The sequence below is a fragment of the Cynara cardunculus genome, assembly GCF_001531365.2.
Source record: "Cynara cardunculus var. scolymus isolate 2C chromosome LG 2, CcrdV1, whole genome shotgun sequence".
Classification (NCBI taxonomy): Eukaryota; Viridiplantae; Streptophyta; class Magnoliopsida; order Asterales; family Asteraceae; genus Cynara; species Cynara cardunculus.
Genome location: NC_037529.1, coordinates 518,259 through 541,596, shown reverse-complemented (window position 1 = coordinate 541,596; position 23,338 = coordinate 518,259). Strand labels below are relative to the sequence as shown.

At 35.4% G+C, this 23,338-nt stretch overlaps 3 protein-coding genes across 4 annotated transcripts; 2 read left to right on the top strand and 1 right to left on the bottom strand.

Moving 5' to 3' along the window:
- Positions 1 to 623: 623 nt before the first annotated feature.
- On the top strand, positions 624 to 3,465 carry LOC112506833 (60S ribosomal protein L22-2-like). The gene is made up of 3 exons (XM_025111130.1): positions 624 to 684; positions 798 to 1,046; positions 3,134 to 3,465. Exons 2-3 carry the CDS (start codon positions 811 to 813, stop codon positions 3,276 to 3,278), a joined length of 381 nt encoding a protein of 126 aa, XP_024966898.1. The 5' UTR covers positions 624 to 684; positions 798 to 810; the 3' UTR covers positions 3,279 to 3,465.
- A 1,319-nt stretch (positions 3,466 to 4,784) lies between these two features.
- On the top strand, positions 4,785 to 10,226 carry LOC112507463 (putative S-adenosyl-L-methionine-dependent methyltransferase MMAR_0539). Its single transcript, XM_025112060.1, has 7 exons — positions 4,785 to 5,422; positions 5,616 to 5,773; positions 5,844 to 5,964; positions 7,226 to 7,350; positions 7,971 to 8,084; positions 8,379 to 8,543; positions 10,099 to 10,226. The coding sequence occupies exons 1-7, from the start codon at positions 5,191 to 5,193 to the stop codon at positions 10,168 to 10,170; spliced, it is 987 nt and encodes a 328-aa protein (XP_024967828.1). The 5' UTR covers positions 4,785 to 5,190; the 3' UTR covers positions 10,171 to 10,226.
- A 619-nt stretch (positions 10,227 to 10,845) lies between these two features.
- LOC112507658 (gamma-tubulin complex component 4-like) lies at positions 10,846 to 19,427 on the bottom strand. Of its 2 annotated transcripts, XM_025112318.1 has the most exons (16): positions 19,264 to 19,427; positions 17,756 to 18,047; positions 17,330 to 17,466; positions 16,122 to 16,220; positions 15,895 to 16,012; positions 15,521 to 15,727; positions 15,122 to 15,202; positions 14,954 to 15,037; positions 14,199 to 14,285; positions 14,018 to 14,073; positions 13,714 to 13,905; positions 12,887 to 13,112; positions 12,348 to 12,436; positions 11,674 to 11,827; positions 11,433 to 11,555; positions 10,846 to 11,154 (listed from the first exon to the last, which is right to left on the bottom strand). In XM_025112318.1, exons 1-16 carry the CDS (start codon positions 19,425 to 19,427, stop codon positions 11,089 to 11,091), a joined length of 2,175 nt encoding a protein of 724 aa, XP_024968086.1. In that variant the 3' UTR covers positions 10,846 to 11,088. The 2 variants fall into 2 exon arrangements, with proteins under 2 accessions (XP_024968086.1, XP_024968087.1); XM_025112319.1 differs by lacking the exon at positions 14,954 to 15,037.
- Between the last annotated feature and the right edge of the window lie 3,911 nt (positions 19,428 to 23,338).

The window sequence follows — 23,338 nt, the reverse complement described above, 5'->3', positions numbered from 1 at the left end:
TCTCCAACGGGGATGAAGATTGCCTTTTACCCGTTTATGTGACATATTTTTAAATCAAATATGTTAAAGCACCACACTCAATCTAAAACAGTCCATGTTTAAATCTCACATATTTTCAAAAGTTTTCTCTTATGGAATATCAAATATTCATATGTGAACAAAATCACAACAACATACGTAATTGTTTGATCAAACGCTTTCGTCTCTTTATATTTTTATCTAAAAGACTAGACAAGTTAGAAAAAAATGTATATAAAAAGAAATGTGAAAAACGTTTTTTCTAAATCTGAAAGATATTAAATCTAATTCTTTATTTCATCTAAGGGACGAAACGGGTTGGGATTGGATCACGTCACCAACCCTGTCCTAATCCTTGGTTATTAACTTTTGGCGATCCTTGTTTCCATTTCTGTTCTCGGATTTACAGGAAATCTCCGGCTTCCCAATGAGGCAGAGGTCCTTTTTCCAGGAGACTATGAAAACCATTATAGCCCAATTTAGAAGAAATATTGGGTTAGATGCTCACAAACTTGGGCTCAATTTGCGGGCCGGATCTTTAAAAGCAAAACCCGGGCTTTGATCCAGTCTGTTGAATAACCTAATTTAAAACCCTAAAAGGACTTCTCTTCGCTTTGCACCAATTCATCTCATTCCAGTTGCAGTTCGCCGTCTTCGAATTTAGAGGTATGCGCATCGTTTTTCTTTATATCTCCATGTATGTGATCGATTTAGGATCTACAGATGTCAATGGAGTATTCTGATTGCTTGTTTCTTTGAATTGTTTTCGATTTGTGAAGGAGAGAAGCCAAGATGAGTCGTGGAGCAGGAGGTGCGGGAGCCAAGGGCGGAAAGAAGAAGGGAGCGACGTTCGTGATTGATTGCGGGAAGCCTGTTGAGGACAAGATTATGGAAATCGCATCGCTTGAGAAGTTCCTTCAGGAGAGAATCAAGGTTGGCGGCAAGGCTGGTAATCTCGGAGACTCTGTTACAATTTCACGTGAAAAGAACAAGATATCCGTCACCTCCGATAGCAACTTCTCCAAAAGGTATTCTACTTGATTCTCACAAAACTCCAATCGGTTTTGTTGATTTGCGTAATTTCGATAACTGCCACATCTCACAACTACTGCGAGCTATTGAATCATAGAACTGGCACAATGCCTCTCTTATTTGTCTTGCAGTTCCTCTTTTATTCAATAGGTTGTAGATTTTCAAATCATACTTTTAACACTTGATGCTTCTGGTTAGCTGTGTTAATGATATTCATGAAAACATGCTAATTCTACACGCATATTTAGGGTTCTTAATGTGTAATGACATATTTGTAGATATGGTTATGAGGTCAAATTTCAGACAATGCTTTGTTTGTGTATGCATCAGATGTCGATCTTAATTGGTAACTTTAGGTATTAGCATGATTGTATATGCATTAGGCCTTGATTTCTGTTAGTAAATATAAGTTGATGATACCCCATTGTATAGTGTAGCCATTTATCTTGCATTTTTAGACTTGAGCCTCAAATAATTTACAAGTGTTTGTTATAACTGCAGTGAACCCATATATTACCTGTCTTTAAAATTGAGAATATGTTTAGTGTAATATTTTAGAGATTTGAACTTAAGCCTCAGATAATATACAAGTGTTGTAATTGCAGTGAACCCAAATATTACCGGTCTTTCAAATTGAGAATATGTTGAAGTTGAGTGTAACATTTTAGAGATTTGAACGTTTAGTTCTCTATTTTAGAGAAATTATAGAGAATCCGTTGGAACGCTACAGTAACTTCTTGATTTCTCACTTTTGTGTTGTTACTTAGGTTATCAAACTTCAAGCGCTCTTATCAAGAGGTTTTTAGTGTTTTTTAACAAAGCCAACAATGCATTAAACAGCGATAGAATTGATTACTCATCTAGCTAAAGAGGATAGATACTCTAGTTGTCGGCTACCAGTAACTTTCACCATAGTTATAAGTTGAACTAGAAGTTATTCGGCTACCCTGTTACTTTGGATTTGGGGCATTACATATACACAATCCGGTTGTATTGAGGATCTTCTTTATTCCATTGTTAGAAACTTAGAATTTTATATTGGTCAAAAACAGACATCTTGGCTTCATTTTTACTGTAATATGGTTGTTAAATGTGATAACAGCATGCTTTTATAATATTGCCCTTTGCAAATTGGTACACTTATTTATAAAATGATACTGCCTTGTATTAGTTACACCCTTCGTCCCAAAATAAATGTTCATACTTTTAAATATATTGTAATCGTTATAATATTAAATTTGCTCAACAATTTTACCCTTAATAATATAAAGGTAAAAAACAGACCCTTAATAAATGATCTACAATCATCTACAATATGATACTGCCTTGTAATAGTTACTCCCTTCTTACGCTTAACTCTCCTTCTCACCGGAACTCAACCCTGTATAATTATTACATTTATTTTTTAATTTAATTAAATGACAATTTTACCCTTTTGGGAAGGATGAGGTATTTAAAAAGGTTAATGCTATGTGCACTCCTAATGTCAAAATCACGTTAAGTCATGCATTGAGGATGTAAAAAGTATACTTTGATGTTGATGTGTTTGAGGAAGGAATTAGTAGGTTGTATTTAGCAATGTACAAGGTGTTTTTAGCCCACCCCATTTAAAAAAGGGGTGGGCTAAATGTACTTGTTACATATTGCGAAATGCATACCTACTAATTTTCTTATCACACACCTCAACATCAAGTTTACTTTTTTACATTTGTAATGCATGATTTGACCTGATTCCGACATAAATAGGGGTGCATATAGTTTAAAAATTACTCTTTAGCTTATAGACGAAGGATCAAGTGAGAATATGAGTTAATGTGGGAAGTGTAATAAGGGATTTTGACCCTTGATCACTTCTAATCTCAAACCAACCGATGAATTGTGCTTTAGAAAAAACTTAATCTGGTGCTTCTCATTAGTGTTGATCTAGTGGAACTCTTCAAATGGGATTGATCCAAAGATGAGATTTATTCTTATCATAATTCTCATTGGAACCAAATCCTTGGGTTATAAACGTTTATAGTTGCTTTTTAATTAGCTAATTTCAATGGTGGTTGTTAGTTGCTTATCCTTCAATTATTTTCAGGTATTTGAAATACCTAACAAAGAAGTACTTGAAGAAACACAATGTGAGGGATTGGCTTCGAGTGATTGCTTCTAACAAAGACCGTAACGTGTACGAGTTACGTTATTTCAACATCGCTGAGAATGAGGGCGAAGAAGAAGACTGAGCAGGAATTCGACCTCGGTTTTATGTTTTTTTGATGGCTTGGCTTTTTAGACGTATGTTATATCAGTCTTTTCTTCATTCTTCCATTCAGAACAGTAATGTAATAGAGTTTTTGAGTTTAGGTGCTTTTGCACTCATCTTCATTTCACTTCTATGGGATCATTTTCTCACGAGATTTTGAATTTTCTGAATTATTGTTTGCTTATCGAATTGGTACTTTCTTTGATAAAATAACTTGTAATTTTTATAGATTTCTTTTTGATCAAATATCAGAATTGCTTTCAAAAAGACAAAAATAGAGATGAAAATTGTACAAGTTGGGTCGTGGTTTTTTTTTTTCATACTGACTAAATTTTTTATACGTTTATTATTGAATGACGTAATATTTTGATTTTCCATATTGGTAGTTAATTTCATTATAATTTTATTTTCAAAATAGAACCTTTTTTTACCCAACCCGTAAGGAATTAGCTGGTACAGGGTTGGAGATGGGAGGCTTAAACGGGTCAGGAACGGATTGTAGATTCCTATTGCAATTTTTCTTTAGGCTTGTTTGGTTTGATGAAATGTTATTATAGGACTTGGATTTCGTTCAAGATTTAGAATCAGAAAAGGTTTTATTTATTTATTGTTCAGTATGTTTGGTTTATAGAATTTAGATGAAAATTAATTTTCATATATCCTTTTGATCCTCTTCGAAAAAACGCCTTTCTTTTTTAACCCATTTTGAATATGTTATAATTTCTTTTTGAAATTAAATTAAACTTTTTATAAATATTTGTTTGTTTATGTAAGAGATGGATATATATGAAGTAAAGGTGATCGATTGCAGTCCCGAGCTAGATCCGGACTGGGTCTAACTTGTTTTTTCTCCAACAAACCTAATATTGTAAACTCAATTTTTTTTTTGGGTTTGATAACTTGTCATTGTCCACCCTATAAATGGATCGGGCTTGCCTATAGGTTAATGGGCCTAAAAAATATAATTCTTATAAATCTATAAACTTGATCACTAACAATTAATTAACAAATATATAACCAAAAAGTAAAGAAAAAACACCGTTGCAATTGAAATTTTAAACAACTAGTGATACATGGATCTCAACAAGTGAAAAAAGAAATAAAAAAATATTAATTATAAAATATAAACAGGCTGGTCTGGCCTGTCCATATTTATTTTTACATTGTAATCCGCTCGTTAACTTTAATGAACAAACCCGGACAAGTCTATTTTCTTAATGGTTGTCGAAACCGTATTTCTAGGGAACCAGATGTTCCGGATCTAACTGCAGATTTGGGTAGATTTGATGGAATAGACATGATAAAAATATAATGGAAAGAATTGAAATTCGTGTTTAATCTTCAAAAGCTTTCTAAATCATTCAGCTGTGGGATTCCATTAAAATCCACGCTTTCTCCCAAACAAGATTTGAATGAAATTCAAAATCCTACTTCTATTATATTATTGATGATTTCTTTCCATTAATAATGTTAAAAAAAATAAAAACCTCTCCCTGCCTCTTTCCATATCTTCTCACCACATCCCTTTCTTCATCTCCTTCGGTCTCTCCCTCTCCATCGTCTTCTCTCTATACGGATGCGATCCAGTGAGTCTAGCGGTGCATCCAAGCGGTGATGAACAAAAAACAAACTGATTGATACCCGTGTGTAAAATCGAAGATGATGAGCACAAACCCTAACACAGTCGAAGATGATAAACGCAAACCCAAAATGGAACAAAATCGAAGATGAGGAACACAAACCCAGAAACGAACAAAATCGAAGATGATGAACAAGATCTATACCTGTATGTAAAATAGAGTATTGAACAAGATCATAAACCAAACGAACCTAGTGTTTTTTGCCACTTAACCAGGATAGGAAAAGGAAGCAGATAGGATTAAGAAGCTCTCATGGAAATCAGATGCTTTCTGGTACGTTGTTTTCTGCCCACACCACCTCTTATTCGACACCAATCTCTGTTTTGGGAATCAACCAACAATTCAAGTCGAAGAAACAACAAAAATGGCGGACTAAAAGTTACGGCGAAATCCAACATCCACGAAGATGGCGACCATGATCACCCTTTCTTCCAGTCCGCCTTTTCTCGCGCTTCTTATCGTTTCCATGAAACCCTTCGTCCAGGTAAGACGCCCATCTCTTTTAGGCATTTTATCAAACACCTTATTCTCAAATGAGCTTGTAGGCATTTTATCAAACTCCTTTTGTGGGCATTTTATCAAACACCTTATTCTCAAATGAGCTTTTAGGCATTTTATCAAACACCTTATAATCAACCTCCTCTTCAATTGATTTGAACTTTGGCCGAATAACGCAGAGCCTCTTTTCGTCGATCCGTACGCTGGCTGCTTTGTGCCTCCTAACCTTGAGTTAGACGAAACTACGAAGCAGAAGATGCATCATTACTGCATTGGTACTAGATTTATCGATGATCAGTTGCTTAGTGTAACTAAGGGCGTTGATGGGGCTAAACAGGTATTCATTATTCTTCCAAATATATTACGTAACTTGCTGAATTACCCATCATTTTGCTACATCTTTGCAGGTTGTTTTATTTACAGATGGAATGGATACTAGGGCTTATCGGCTTAATTGGCCTTCCTCAACTGTAATCTATGATGTATCACCCCAAGCAGTATTCAAGAAAGCATCTGAAAAGCTCAAAGGTTCGTAACTTTCCAATGAATTTTTCAGATGCATTCTGAAGAAATCTAATATATGCTGGTCTTCACATTTTTACTTCTCTCTCTCTCTCTCCCTCTCTCATTTTTCACAAGTATGGGTCTTCGACGAAACAACCGCTCTACTCTTTGAGAGTAGGTCAGGTCTGCATACATCTTCCCCTCCATACTCCACCTCCGGATATATGTCTCTTAAGGCCCCACACACTTCCTACCTCTCTCTCGGACACTTGCATCTAGGTGAAATTTACTGGTTTTGTTTGGTTGGTTTATGTAGAAATCAGAGCTATTGCAATGGCATTAGTTATTAGATTGTATATTGTTGAAGTTTCTAGTGTTCTACTTCTACTATCAATCAGAGATCGTAGTTATGATGTCTTGCTTTCTAGTCATTTAGGAAGTCTTTGTCAGTTCCTAAAACCCAAATTGGACTTTGAAGTTTTATCCATCTTCAGTTATCATTTCTCTGTTTGAGTTAGAATCCTACTTGTACCAAGTTATAATACCCCATGTGCTTTAGGGTTGTTTCTTGCTACCATGGACGTAACCATCATGCTTTAAGCATGCCAATCTCCAGGGGTAACCTCTCATTCTAATTCAGTGCTCTACGAACCGTGCGGGAAGGTTTCCATCACACGGCTCTATGTGGGAACACATGGTTCATGGTTAATATTGTTCTTGAAGGGTGTCACTGCTATGTTTCATTGTGTGCCCCTATTTCTCTTAAAACTAAACTTACAACAAAAGTTTGTGATGACTGAATTGGTCCAAGTGGTGGGATTTGTTTGAAATGGCCTGGGTTCGAATCCAGTTTTAGAAAATTTCCTGCTTTTCAGCTCTTAATTTTGGGTTTCTACAGTCTTTTTTTAAAGATGAAGGAAAGCGGTTGTGGGAAGGGCTGAACCTATGACCCTCCCTTACAAATGCAAACAAACTAACCTACTGATTTATTATGATTTCTGAAAATTTTATCACTCTTATTGTCAAATGGTGATACTGCTTTGAAAAAAATTATGGGTCGACCCCTGCCAATCTCAATGTTCCATGTGTTTGCATGTGCCTGTATAGTTGTTGGTCTTTTGTGCTCTTCTATATATTTCTGTTCCCTTAGTGGATATTCATGTGTCGATGGCATAACTTAATGTATACCTTTGTGTTCTGTATGCATATGGTTATTCCTGCTTGATTTTGAGCAACGGTTTTTAACCAAAAATGTCCTGATGATGTTTTTTTTAGAAATTGTTAGATGTTGGTGCTAAAATTCCAAGAAGTTGTTTGCTGGTTCATGTTCCTTTGGAGTCGTCTGATATGCAACAAGTTTTACGTGATAAAGGATTTAACGGTTGCAGGCCAAGTATATGGGTGTTCCAGGTGAACAGCCATCTCTCTCTCTCATTTTTCTGTAACATTTAAGAGCATCTCCAACAGCTATGCTAAGGTAGAAATCTCCAAATAGATAAGCTAAAGTGTGTGCTAAAATAGATTAAAAAAAGAGAGAAGGTAGAGATCTCAAAATTTTGAGAAACGTTTAAAACTTAATATATCGAGGAGATAAACATATTATTATAATTGTTTCCACCAATTAGGTTGAATGTATTATAATTTTTTATAAAGTTTTTTTGAAAGTGTATTGGGATTATGAATTTAAAAATTATAGCATTGTTGTATGAGATGCTCCCACTTACACAATTTTACTGCATCGGGTCATTCTTTTATTTACTTTTCTGGGACTCGCATAATGTTGACGAGACCCCAAATAATATATTTATTATTTTAATGCCATGTAAACGGGACTCGTTGAGATTAAAATGGTGGGTTCGCTTGAAAACCGTGAGAACCCTAGGTATATTCATTATGAATAATTGATTCTCATGGCTTTAAAAAGATTAATGTTAATGGGCCAAAATGAAATAGGACCTTAGGGATTTTATTGGGTAAATATGTGCATTATTTACTGCAAACACCTTCACCCGTTTTGTTTATATATATAGGGGTTTCCAGTGGCAAATTTGGCTAGTTTTAAAGAGATTCTGACAATGGTTGGTAATTTAGGCATGAAGGGTTGCCTGTTGTTGGGTGAACTTCCTGTTGAAGTCGGGATGAAGGTATACTCTAATTCTCCTTTTATATATACAGGGTCAGGTTCAAGAAAAAAACCTTAAAAGAATGAAAAACCAAGGACCGTTATCTGGACTGTATCAAAAAACCGCTTCAAATACTTATATGTACATGTGCATATGGTCCAAATGAACGCTTACCATGGTGTTCTTCAGTTTTTCATGTGTTTGAGGTTTTTCCCTGAACCTCCCTAAATGTGTATATATATATATGTGTGTGTGTGTATATATATATATATATATGTTTATATTATGGTTTTAATGGCTTTCTTTGACTGACAGCCCCCTGTGGAGAAGTGGGTGGATGAGGTTTTCATGGGTTATGGTTTTCGAGTGCGAATAGTAGGGTATGATGGTGTTGCATCAAACCTTGCTCAACAACAGCTGCCAGGAGACCCTAATAACTTTCTTTTTGTTGCAGAACACCTACAATTTTCCGATGATCAGGTACATGTGCTGTAAAAAAATACTAAATAACACCATAATAACCATTTTTCTTTATTGTATATATATGTGCATAGAAACCAAGAAATATCTTGAGTTACCTATATGCACATGTATATTACCGTACAGATAAATGATTATTAAGATGTTCCTCGGTTTTTCATTTTTCTGGGGATTTCACATGAACCTCACTCACTCTCTCTCTCTCTCTCTCTCTTATATATATATATATATATATATATATATATATATATAGGTGAAGAATCGTGTGAGAAAGAGAGTTAAGGCGAGAGGCGTAAGAAGGGATCTAGACCCTTGATCACCTTTAATCTCAAACACACCCATGAATCATACTTGATACAGGGATTGATCTGGTGCATCTCATCCTAATGTGCATCCAAGGGTGAAGATCCCCTCTTAAGCTTCTTGTCTTAACTCTCTTTCTCACCGTAACCCAACCCTATATATTTATATATAGAGGGCTCATCAAATGCCACCCGCTTAAATGTTGTAGCCAATACAACTTCATCTATACCACACAATTAAACAATCAACGGTTGGGATAAGACGATTACTTTTAAAAAAAACGAAAATTACTCCTTAAAAATGGGGATGGTCTACGGTTAGGATTAAATTGCATTGGTTGCATTTGATTTGCATACACACACACAGAGAATGTCTTCGTTTTACGAGAACACCTATATCGCATATGATAATATACGAGGTGACCTGGTGGTGTGTGTGGGCGACTTGGCCTATGATCTACATTGCACCAAAGGTTACCTATGTCCGTTTTAGTTTCACATATGATGGATCACAGTTTCAAAGAGGGTGTTCTCATGTATTTAAGGAATGAAGATGTTCCTGTTTTTATATATATATATATAGAGAGAGAGAGAGAGAGAGAGAAAGAAAGAGGTTGGTTATCATACAACCCTTAATATTTGTGCAACCAACTGTCCATTTCATTTGATTAACATGTGATTTCATAGAAGTTTTGATTGTTTCCTAATATAAAGTATTGATCATAATTATTGAACCATATTCATCTTCCATAAATATTCAAATCATAATAAATGAACTCATCATTTCCATAAATATCTCAATTTATTGGGTTGCATTGGTTGTACAAATGCGATGAGTTGTATTTGAAACTCTCTCTCTCTCTCTCTCTCTCTCTCTCTCTATATATATATATATATATATATATAGACTTGGGATCATGTGAGACCATTTTCTTGGGACCCCTGAGACCATATTTTTACACTTGAAACTTCACAGCAATATGAAAGTAACCTTCACAGTGTGTTTGTTGTGAAGGTTCGACCAACATGTTTTCGTGAGACCACCTTTTTACACTTGAAACATCACAGCAAAACACTGTGAAGGGAAGAAAAAAAAAAGGCGAACCTTCACAGCAAAAACATTGTGTTTTGCTTTGAAATTTAAAGAGTAAAAAAGTGGTCTCATGAAAACAGATTGGTCTCATGTGATATCTCTATATATGCAAATTGTAAAAGCAGGGAAGTGCTTACATGCTACTGTATAAACCTGATAGATGGAGAATTGGAGAAGAGAATTTGAGAGGATAGAGGGAGAAGGCGATGAAGAAGGATTTGAGGAGCTCTAAATCAATTCAAACATCAAACTTGTTCATTATTATTGATTTTGAGCTACCATAAAAAGACAAAAATTCTCATTAAATTGATTAATTCAAAATTTTATTATAATTTAAATATTGTAGATTTAAAAATAAAAATAACATGCTATATTTTTTTATAAGGATAATGATGAACTGTCTGATTGTGTTTATCAGTTAATTGTCAATTAATTTTATGGTATTCAGTAAGTCATAAGAAATTTTAACAGGCTATAATAACCGGTAAGTAGTAACCTTGACTTTTAAGATATCTGCATTATTAAAAAGTATATGCTATTTAATACTTCCTCACAATAAAAAAAAAACATACAATTGACCAAGGACGTGTGACCTAACGGTATCGAAACCTTTGACCTTTTAGGAGATAAGGGGTTTAAACCTCACTAAATATAAGAAGCGTGTGAGTTTATATATTGTATTTATCATATATAAATACTATACAGTTTAGAAACAAAAACACAGTTTTAAGAAAATGTAATTACTATATTTTTTTTAATTAACAAAAAGACAATTTTACCCTTAATTATAGATATAGAAATTTTTTACACCTCTTAACCAAGGATAAAATGAAATAAAAGACATTTACTTTTAAAAGTGGACAATTATTTTACCAATGTAAAATCACTCAAAATAAATATTTTTCTCAATTTCTTCATATGAATACACATAACCTATTACATCACACCAACATTTTGGCCTTTAGAATCCCATGAAAATGATACCATTTCTATATTTAGAAAGATTTCAAGTTACAATTACTTGTTCCTATGTTGTAATCATTACAATCAACTTAGAATTACTTCCCTAAAACCGTGCCCTAATTGCGATCTTTATACGATAGAATAAGTATTTTAATTTTTGTAACAAATGCCGGTACCTGTTTGCATATCACCGTTTCAGGACCGGGATTGTTGAGCGTGGCCGGATGACATTCATAACTCCTTGGGCGGTTTGCTATTGACATTAAAGACAAGTCATAAACCTAAATTCCGATATAATATTCCCTTTGTCTCAAAATAAGTGTCCACATTTCTATTTTACTTTGTCCCAAAATAAGTATCCATTTTTACTTTCCAATCCTACCCTTAATAATGGATTGGAGAAATTCATTACTCCTCAATTATCAAGGGTAAAATTGTAATAATTACACATGTCGTGTACATTTTCAGTGTAAACGATTATTTTGGAACAGAGTGAGTACATAAATTCTGAAAGCCTCCCATAGTTATTACCTCAAAGTAGGAATTGAAGTTTAGACGCAAAAGAAAACGCCTTAGAAAAGGGGCTCTCTGACTGCCCGCGAGCCTGCTACTACGCAATATCGTGTACAAGGAATTTGACTTCTTGTTGAATTCCTGTAGAAGGTAACACGTGATCTTAACACAATATGCTGAAGAAAGGTCGTAAATTTAACCGGTTTACAAACAAACAAACAAACAAACAAACGTAAAGTAGAAAAGATATGAAAATGACCTCAGTTATACGTTCGAGTTCAATGGTGCTTGCATTGCTTTCCTGGTTCTCGATCTTCCAGCAAAACTGCAAGCAAAGCTTCATGATTCCGTCTAATATTCTTGATACGGAACCAATATCTAGGAATGATTGCGATATCAATGCTGACAAGTATCTACAACAAATTTCAAGCAAAATATCAAGTTTATCAATTCATTCCTCCCTGTATTACTATGGATAAAATTGTCATTTAGTTAATTAAAAGGTGTAATAATTATACATTTCGAAGGGGATGTTTGGTTGTTTTTCCATTATAGTGTTGTATGGATAAAACTATCTTTGTCGATTAATCTATTTGTCTAGATTGAAAATGCTTTTGCTTGGGAGGTCTTTTTCATAGACGGGACTCACGGGAGGAGTGTGTTTTTTAATGGAGAGGGGCAGGTTTTGGGGGAAAAAACTTGGCTTTCTGCATAAAGCTCATCCCTAAAAGCTTATGGAACAAGCCACTCTCTATATCCTACCAAATAGTCATGTATAATATCGAATAAGTTGTTTGTCTATTAAGCTCATTAAGCTTTGCAGACTGTGTGCTTTTTTCTATCATGGATATTTATTTGGGACGGAGGGAGTATTTATAATTGTTTACTAGACCATAAAAACAAGATGCAAGAAAGAATTCAATTATGACTCACTCTTGATGGAAGTCTACCAACTCTGCAAAATCGCGTGATTCCTCTATATGAGTTTGTAATACATTCCATTGCGATTCTATCACATCCACCTGAACATGGCATGTAACAGTGAATTCCCAGCAATAACGAAAATTAGATTCTAAGGGGTTGTTTGGTTCACGGAATTCAAGGGAATTGGAATGATCAATTCATTTGACCAAATTTCAATTCCTTTTTAGTTTACATGTTAAAAATGTAGGAATCCTTTGAATTCTATTGAACAAATTAATGAATTCATCTTCCTTGGCATAAGTGAAGGAATTGAATTCCATCCCCTTCCATCTAATTTAAACATCGCGCACCCCCTACCCCCACCACAACCATGCTACTACTGTCAGTATCACAAAGATAAAGATTCCGATTCTTTTAAGAGATTCCATTTCAATTCCTACCAATTAAATGTGTGGTCAAATTTCATTCGAATTCTATTCATCGAACCAAACGCCCCCTAAGGAATCTCTAGGGTGCTTGGAACTACAGAAACAAGAATGCTCTCATACCTGGATATAGAATTGAAGATTTCTAATCAAGAATGCCATGTGCTCTCGAACCCGCCACATAGGTCTAAAGCATTGCCGTCTCTGTTGAGATGTGGAGCCATTTACACGTTCAGTATGGCGTTTAGAAAAATTTGAGTGATCTTGCTGCATTACCGATTCCCATGACTTCTCCAATTCCATTTGTGTCCGCTTTAATCGGAGTAAATACTGAAAGATCCTACGATACCTGCCCATAAATGGTCGTAGGTTATGTTGCTTTAAAAAATGTATACTCCATCTCAAAATAAATGAACCCACAAGCAACTACTTCCACAAGGATACACTTATTTAGATGGATTTTTATAGAACAGTTTTTGAATGATCTATGACTAACAAAAATAGACGATTACGAGAATCAACAACCGGGAAATGCTGAAATGCAATCAGTTCGGGTAAGACATATAAAACAAGAAGATACAGATTTAGGGTATGAGGGAGGTTCAAAAGAGAACAGTAAACAAATAAGAGAACACCAGAACGACTAAATCATGTGCAAAATCACATGTGATTTTACACTAATGGTTAACATAAGGGTGTTTTAGTGACGTGGCCCACGACCTAAAAGTCGCATGAATCACATGTGATTCGACTATTTTCTTATTCTCTTATTTGGTTACTATTCTCATATGAACCTGATTCTCAAGGATCAAGGTATAAAATTTGCTTTAAAAGTTAAAACTTCATTTCATTTGGGACAAATGGGTTCAAAATGTCATCTCAAAAGAGACATAAGGGGAAAAATGTCAAAACTTCAAAGAAAAAGAAAGAATTTGTGGAGACAAACATACCTTGAGAGAACTTCTTGTGTGAAGAACAACTGCAAGGGCCAATCAATAGAATATTCTAAGGCAATACCATCCCAGCCATCTAGAGACATCTCCAGCAAAGAATCAGATAGCACACTCGAATCGCCATCAGCATACTTGGACTTTGATACATCGATTTTGGAAGATTTAATGTTAGTCCCAATAGCGGGCATCCTGGCAAAGGTTATAAATGTAAATTACTTGATTGCATACAAGACCTACACTACAAGAGCCATAACAAACCTACTTCTAGTCAGAATTATAGAGAAAAAAGTGCAGTACGTACCGCAACGTCACTCTTGAAAAAAATTTATCATCATCACTGATAGTCTTTGTTACCGCCTGCATTACAAGTATACATACTTCTTTCAATCTACGCACCATGTGTAGATATTTAAAATAAATTGGTCGTGCTGCTGACATATATTACAAAAATAAAGAGAATAGATAACAGAAAATAAAATTACCAGCCGGAATGGAACCATAAGGTCAGCTTCAGCAGTTGACTGCCGAGGGGGTAAACGCATCAACTGACGGCTCTCCTCAAGAAAACTCTAATCATACAATTCAGATCTTATTAAACTTACAAAGAAAGTACTGCTAAGAAATCAGAAAGATAGAAGAAGATACAGATTCATGAGGCAGAAAATGAGTGTGTAAGTGGTGGAAAACACGAAAAATGGGGTCTGTTTTTTTTTTTTGGAAAAAGGGAAAACGGGGTCTGTTTTTGTACTCAACATTTAGGTCTTTTAGCATTACCCTAGTATTTTGTAGCAAGGATATCTATATATTTGGCCTTTCAAAAAAGGGTTGGGTTCCAGCAATAATGGAAGTTATGGTGAGAAGCGTAAGAAGGGATCTCGACCCTTGCATCAATCATAATTGAAGATCAACACTATGCAGTGCATCGAGATGCACCGGACCAATTCCCATGATAAGCATTCGTGGAGGTGGGGGTGAGATTAAAAATGATCAAGGATCCAGATCCCTTCTTAAGCTTCTCGGCTTAACTCTTATTCTCATACGATCCTTCGCCTGGAAAAAAAGGATATCTATGTATTTAACAGAGCTCCAATTTAATGCAACGTGTAGCCTACGAAACTTGCTGATTTTATTTTGTTCACTTGGTATTTGATAATATTCTGATAAAGGGCCATGTTTAAACGCAGCACCAGAAAAGTGCAAAACACAAATAAAACACTAGAAACTGTTCGTCCATTACCTGGAAGAAATCACCTTTTGCTAGAAGAAAGTAATCTTTGATGGCCCTCAAATGCCCATTTAGATCAGCACGCACAACCACAAGCTGCATGCATGAATTAAAAATGTTCCGTGGATATTAGCTGAAGTTGAACTATAAAGATGAGGAAAAATATACAAACATTTCTACCTGCCAAAGATGACTTGCAGCAATAGCCCTGATTGAATCAACAGCTCCCTCAAATGATCTTTTGTGGAACTCAGATGATTCCTGGCAAAAAAGAACAAACTTGAAGGTGGGAAAAAGAGCACCGCATTGAAATCAACAGGTTAGAAAAAACTTGTAAGTGAACTGAAAAAGCAAGTGGAATACGTGAGCTGAGAAATAACAGCATATATTAGTGCCCTTTAAGGATACCAATAACAAACCAAAGGGTCTTTAGCCTAGCGGTTCAAACCTTACCGAAGGTGAGAAGGGTGTGTGAGTTTATTTGTTGCATTTGCCATATATAAATATTATATACTTCATAAAGAAGGGTATCAATAACAAAGAGGGTGGCAATAATAATCTTTATAACAGCATTAGGACCTTCAGATTTTTAAGCATCGATTCAATCTTATCAGCCTCTGATTGTGGCAGTAGTTCATCCCCCATCAATTTTTTATGTCTTGCCTGATGAGACAATGCATCTACGGACCGGAAGGCGGAACTTGGATTACGAAGAACCCTGATTGCTTTTCCAGCAAAAAGAATGGATTCTGCCACGTGCATTGGAATATATTCCGGCAACATATCCTGGAAGAGACCGTAGGAAATTAGCAGTTCCTCAGACTTAAAAGAAACTTGTTCCATCACATGAATAAAGCAGAAAAGAAAAGGTTAATTATTCATGTTTCATTGAAATCAACTTCTGAAATTATCTTATATATGATCACCTATGGTGGAATAAAAAAATTAAGTACCAAGGAGATATGAAATCCCAAGTGCCAATCACTTAAAGATCCATCATTAACTGACATGCGTGCTAACTTCTCAGTCATGTTTGTATGGGATGAGTCACGCTCCAAGTTTCCTTCTTGCCTAAAAACATTAAAATCAACATCCTCATTTGACAGCTGTCAACAGGATCATATCCCGCCATATCTTTAAAGTATTAAATGTGAGGTGAGACAAATAGGTGACTTATTACTCGCAGATGAAAAATTCTCCATATTGATCGTGAAGAATGCCATACACCATCCAGGAAGCAAGTTGATTGTACATGACCTGATGTCCGTGCCAAAGAAGTCTGTCACAACAGAAACAGTTTTCTTGGTATTAGTTTGCAGGTCCAACACCATCCACCTTACGGTTACTACAACATATTGAAGACATCTATTAATTCTGTTGTACGACTACATAACTATAAGGTTAGTATTTCTATAAGACCAAACAGTTGTTTATTAGCCATTCAGGCTGAAATTTTGGAGATAAGCATGCTCATATGGAAAGCTCTAAACATCTACCAAAAGTATGAGGGATTGATCCCACATAGCCAAATCAAACTTAGGGCCTGCTTGTTAGCAGCTTAATGAGTTTAATGAGACTCACAGCTTATTCGGCCAGCAATACATGACTGTTTGATAGTGGCTTAATTATATAGAAAGTGGCTTATTCAGTAAGCTTCTAGGGGGGAGCTTTATGCAGAAAGCCAAGTTTTTTCCAAACCTGCCCTTCCCTCTAAAAAGCATGAGCATGGAATCTATGAAAAAACCCTCCCAAACAAAAACCTTCCAATATATATAGACAGATCAATCCACGTGAATAGCTTTATTCATACAGGACTTAATGAAAACAAACCAAACAGCCCCGTACCCAGTATATCCCACTGGAAGGTGGGTCTAGAAGGGGAGGGACAGTAAGGACAAAAATGGCATAAATGACATAAGCAAAGAAAAAAGGTTAAAACAGGCAAGGACAGTAAGGCCAAATACAAAAACACTGAACAGCTAAAAACATAGTACAAGATCCCTCCCTCTAACCCTCCTGGCAGTAAATTGGTCTCACATCAACCATGTGATGTGAAAATTCACTGTAGAATAAACAAACAAGGTTCTGGTACTTCCCAGTGATGAAATCTTTATATTATAAATAAACATGAACTGCCTCTGCTGATGTGTAACTTCTAATCTGTGACATAGGCAATTTGTACATTTTACGCTTTTTTAGCTGTATGTTATCTCAAGGCTACAAAAATTACAGGTTAGGATCATAATGTTCTTCATAACCATTTTGTATTATCAGTGCATTAAAAAACCCTGATAAATGTATTCTTGTATATCTAATATTTCAAGAAGTTAATAGTTAGTTTTCTTTATTCCATTCTGTCATCTACTTTGTATAAGAAGAATATAATACCTCCGAGTGCATGTCTGCAACTCTGGCACCCCACAGTGGCATCGTTTGTGCAGAAGATTGAGAAGTCGGCCTCCACAAATGCCATCACGCTCAATCTCTAGAATAAGCTCATATAGAGGTGGCAAAAGAACAAAAAACTGCAATAACATTCCATCATTTAGAGCTCATAGAACATCAAAATGCAAATGGAAGAATATATGCATGCATTTTATGCAGCAGAAGCTAAATCTGCTATAAAGTCTCCATGGAATTAGAACATCCATTTTAATAATCTGGAAGTGCAGTATCATACTAGCATTACTCTGATGCAGGAAAAAGCATAATGATGATGGTGGTAGATGATCCAAATTTTTTTTTTTCTAGATGGAAATATAGAAAGCAGAAACAGGAACCAAAACAGAATACAATGAAATCTAAAAACTTTACCTTGTTCAGGCCTTGACTAATTGTTGCTAAGATGGGAAGAGGATCTGATAGCAACTTCTGCTCCATATGCAAAACAGCAGATCTATAAACAGAAAGAACTTCCACTATGCCATTAGCAATGGCCCTCCTATAAACACTCTGATTCTCCATCTTCTCTTTCAGTAACACAGAAGTGCGTGACATAGGAGCCTCATTCCCAGACCTTATCCAACTTAAATTTCGGGACTTGGTAGCAAACCGATCAAGTTCACGATAATAGAACCCCAAAGTAATCATCTTCTCAATAATATCCCTGCATTTCATAAGCACCACTACGCATTTAAAAGGACGAAGAAAGAAGAAAGCCAGTCCAAATAATATGAATTTCAGAAAAATTGAAAGAGTTCCCAGACAATGTCGAAGGTGTTATAAACTTAAAATATGATACCACCCTAGAGGATCCAGGCCAAAATGGATGACTTACAAAGCCCCAGAGGCCAGATATAAGACCCAAGAAGAGAAGCCAGGTCCCTTAAATCATGACCCAAGATAAGAGCTATGTGAGTAAAGTAGCGATAGTCCTGACTCCTGAAGGCAAAGGAAGCTGGATGACAGTTTGGCTCCACTGAGAATAATCCAGGCAGGCATGACAACCAGTACACTAACCCATATAGGTACACATTTTATTAGAATGACTGATGTTCGACTAGCTGACTCCCTATGCTTTGTCTTTTTTACTACTAGATCAAATTTGGGATTAGTTTTCTATAACACAACAGACCACGAAAAGGTTCTTCTAGGAGATATGGAGCAACGGTACTTGTCAACCTATAAATTGGAGTAAAGTAGGAACTTAAGACCCCTAAAGCTAATTACCGCCCGCCTGATTTAACCTCTTTCTTCACTTGCTCTACTTGCTCTTATGCCTTGGGAATATCCTATGATTTAAGCCCTTGCATATCCTTCTGGCCAGGTCTTTGGGTGCTTGACCAGAACAACATAATAATTGACACTTATCAGCCAAAGTGTTAGCCAGTCACAAATTTTCATGACTCGATGTGCATTGACATAATATAATCTATCCTTCACATAAAAAGGAAACATTTGCAGCTCTAATTCTAAATAATCGATTGTTGTGCGCTTCCTTTGTTACCATTCATCATCACCAGTAGAATTAGCAAAAAAATAATTAGCTCCATACCCAGAAAATTAAACAATCGAAAAAAGAAGTATAAAACTGTAATTTTCAAAATGTGCATTTCCTTTTAAGAAGGATCAAACTGAGGCTTGTCATGTTCTCCTTCCCAAAAATTTCTGTTCTGTAGTATGGATGAATCTCTAGGGGGAAGGGAATAACAAAATGCTTGCTGCTCTGCTAGTCCGCTGGATTTAACCAACCAAATGACCACTTAGCCAATACATTAATCTTAAAAGGTTGATTAACAGGAATACAGGATTAAGATTCTAAAACCCTAGTGATTTTGGGGGGTCAAAATGGAAAGCAAAAAATAGCAAAGGATGAGAAATACCTTTCGCTGGGCTCAATAAAAGATATATCGGAAGCAAGCTTGAATGTACATCGATCGGAGATGGATTCATCAGGAGACAATCCAACAGATAATTGATGCTCTCTCTCATCAACAATTAGGTCTCCTGTGTACCCCAATAGTGCCAGTAGAAGTTCGTGTAGCATTGCAATCACCGGTTTCAAACACGCATACACACTCGATTGAGAACAGAGACAGATTGAAACAATGGAGTTAACAAGAAACTTGGCAGATGATCAACGAGAAGTGAACCTAGCCAGATTCAAAAGTGGAAGCACGTTTTGAAGGTTTGGGCCCTTTTTCGAAAGCTACTGAGTTGAGTTGAGATCAATTTTGGTACCGTCTAATTTTTTTGGCGTGTTCCCTCCAAAATCTGAAAGAAGTGAAATTAATCAACGTTTGGTTGCCAAAATCATATTGTTTTAGTAGACGTTCGAAATATGAAATATGGTTCTTTAATAAATGTTTGAATGGATATTTTTTTTTTTAAGTATATAATATTTATATACGACAAATACAACAAATAAATTTATACACCCTTCTCATTTATGGTGAGGTTTGAACCTCTGACCTCTTAAAAGGTTAAGGACTATGATACCATTAGGCCAAATGCCATTTGTTTGAATGGACAATTTTAATGGTAGATAATTACTATTTTAATCTTATATATAAATATGATTTGGTGTTGAAATATAACGGTTTGTTAAGTGTGTTGAATTAAACAACCACCTTGGATATATATTTCTACAGATATATTAATTACAAAAAAACATATAAATTATTGTGAAAATTGTATCAAAATGAAACCAACCTTTACCTAATTTTTATTTTGGGGAACCAACTTTCAAAATCGTCATTTTGGGGAACCAACTTGGACCTGATTCCTATTTTGGGGAACCAACTTTCAAAATCGTCATTTTGGGGAACCAACTTGTATATGATTCCTATTTTGGAGAACCAACTTTCAAAATCATCATTTTGGGGAACCAACTTGCATCTGATTCTTATTTTGGGGAACCAACTTGCAAAATAATTATAGAAAAATAACTAAAATTCGTTTTTTTTTTTAAAAATTAATGCAATAAAATCTATTTTTCATTTCAAATCTTGTTTTTTTTTTTAATTCATATATCAAATTGAACATTTTAAAAAAAATCCAAATTACCACAATAAAAATTGTTTTTTACTAATGCAAAAAAAATCAATTTAATAGAAAAAGTTAATTGATGCAATAAAAAATAAATATTAAATATCACATTCAAGATTTTTATATCTAACCAATCTGTATCAATATTAAAGTTTAAATCAAATTTGGCAAAAAAAAACGAGATTTGAAATGAAAAATAGATTTTATTGCATTAATTTTTGGGAAAAAACGAATTTTAGTTATTTTTCTATAATTATTTTGCAAGTTGGTTACCCAAAATAACGATTTTAAAAGTTGGATCCCCAAAATATGAATCAGGTGCAAGTTGGTTCCCTAAAATGACGATTTTGAAAGTTGGTTCCCCAAAATAAGAATTAGATGAAAGTTGGTTCCATTATTTTGGTGCAATTTTCCCTAAATTATTTCATTGATTTGGTTCAATTTTGGTTTCAACTCAATGCCATTTTCCACTACCCTGTCCTTGAAATTCCAACCGGTCGTGTATCAGATCTTATCTTTGAGTCCAGAGTTTTGCCTATTCCAACTGGGATCTGGCTCGGGGAACAACTCAAAAAGGCGGTACATACTTTACATCTAGTTAGAATTAATGCACAAACAGATGGATAAAAATTGTATTACTATGTATGTTCATGATGCAAGATATAATTTAGTACACAAACAGATGGATAAAAGTTGTTTGTCTGTGGAAACCATTTATATGGTTGTCTGCCCATTCCATGACTTTCAACAATATGATAAATTCAATACCAATACATACTTCAATTGATAAAATAAAGTTTAACACAACCAAAAACCAGGCTTTTTATATACGTAAGGTAGTAAATATTGTAACAAACACCATATGACTAAGCTGAGAAAATAGACCAAATAAAATTTATCTTAAGCATTTCATCGACTAGGCAGTAAACAACTTTGAAGTATAAATTTGATAGGTAATTCGCACAATCATGACATTAGTCCTCAAAATTTTGTGGCAATCTGACATATTCATATTGGGAGAGGAAATTTCAGTTAATGAGATATTTTCCAACCAGAAAGAACTTAAAAAAACTTGTGCTCGTGTCGGAACTTGATGGAGCCGCGTGTTGGCCAATTCGAACGAACGCGCGTCATGTAATTCGTCGAACCCTACTAAAATTATGTCTTATTACCGCAAACCTTCATGCAATGGTGTGCTCCTCGTTCTAAGCTTCGATTTGACTGGTCATGGGTCTAAAACAGAGTCCTGTTGCAAACATTATGCATGTTTAAGCTTTAAAATCCACTTTTGACCGATACACCAAGGGGTTACCCTTGGGTTTTTAACGTTCGGACCGACCGTGTTGGATTGCCATTGAAATTTCCTTGGTCCGTATATAGTGTTACCCAAATGTTTTCTACCATAAAGAGCTTGAAAAAAATGTTCTCGTGCCGGAAATTGTTGGAGCCACACATTGGCCAAATCAAACGAATGCGCATCTTGTAGCTCGTTGAAACCTACCAAAATCATGTTTTATTACCACAAGACTTCATGTAATGGTGCAGTCCTCGTTCCAATATTTTATTTGACTAGTCATGTGCCTAAACGGAGTTCTTTAGCAAGAGTTGTGCATAAAGTGATAACACCCACTATTGATCGATTCACCAAAGGGTACCCTTGGGGTTTTCTCATCCGAAACGACCGTGCCAAAGTGTCTGAAAAAATTTGTGGTGCATATATAATGTTAGTGAGATGTTTTCCATCAGAAAAACTTGAAAAAAGATCGTTCTCATGCCGGAAATATTGGAACCACACATTGCCAAATCGAACGAACATGAGTCGTGCAGTTCATTGAAACTCACTCAAATAATGTTGTATTACCATAAAACTTCCTACCCTTGGCATGATACTCATTTAAAGATTCGATTTGACTGGTCATGGGTCTAAAACGGAGTCCTATAACAAGAGTTATGCACGTTTAAGCATTAACACCCACTTCTGGCCGATACACCAAGGGGGTACCCTTGGGTTTTTCTCGTTTGGATCAAACGTACTAACTTATCATGAAAAGTTCAATGGTACATATACAATGCTAATGAGATGCTTTATGTCAGGAAGAACTTGAAAAGAAACTGTTCTCGTGCCGTAAATTGTTGGAGCAATGATTGGCAAAGCAAATGAACATGAGTCGCACAGCTCATTGAAAACCACTCAAATAATGTTGTATAACCACAAAACTTCCTAACCTTTGCATGATCCTCATTCCATGATTAAATTTGACTGGTCATGGGATTAAAACGGAGTCCCGTAGTAACAATTATACACGTTTAAGTGTTAACACCCACTTTTTCCCAATACACCAAGGGGGTACCGTTGGACTTTTTTGTCCGGATCGACCAGGCCAGATTGCTATGAAAATTTACATGGTCTATATACAATGTAAATGAGATGTTTTTCACTAGAAAGAACTTGAGAAAAAAATTGTTCTCATGCCGGAAATTGTCGAAGCTATGCATTGGCCAAATCGAACAAATGTATGTCGTGTAGTTCATTGTAACCCACTTAAATCACATTGTATTGCCACAAAACGTTCTGCAATGGTGTGTTACTCATTCCAAGCTTTTATTTGACTAGTCATGGCTTAAAACAGAGTCCCATAGCAGATGTTATGCACGTTTAAACGTTAAAACCCATTTTTGGACGATACACTAAAAGGATACCCTTGGGTTGTTTCTTGTCCTGACCGACTGTGCCAGATTGCCATTAAAATTTCCATGGTCCATATACAATGTTAATAAAATGTTTTCAACTAGAAAGAACTTGAAAAAAAATCATTCTCGTGCCGGAAATTGTGGGAGCCACACATTGGTCAAATCGAACGAATGCGTATTGTACAGTTTGTTGAAACTCACTCAAATTATGTTGCATTA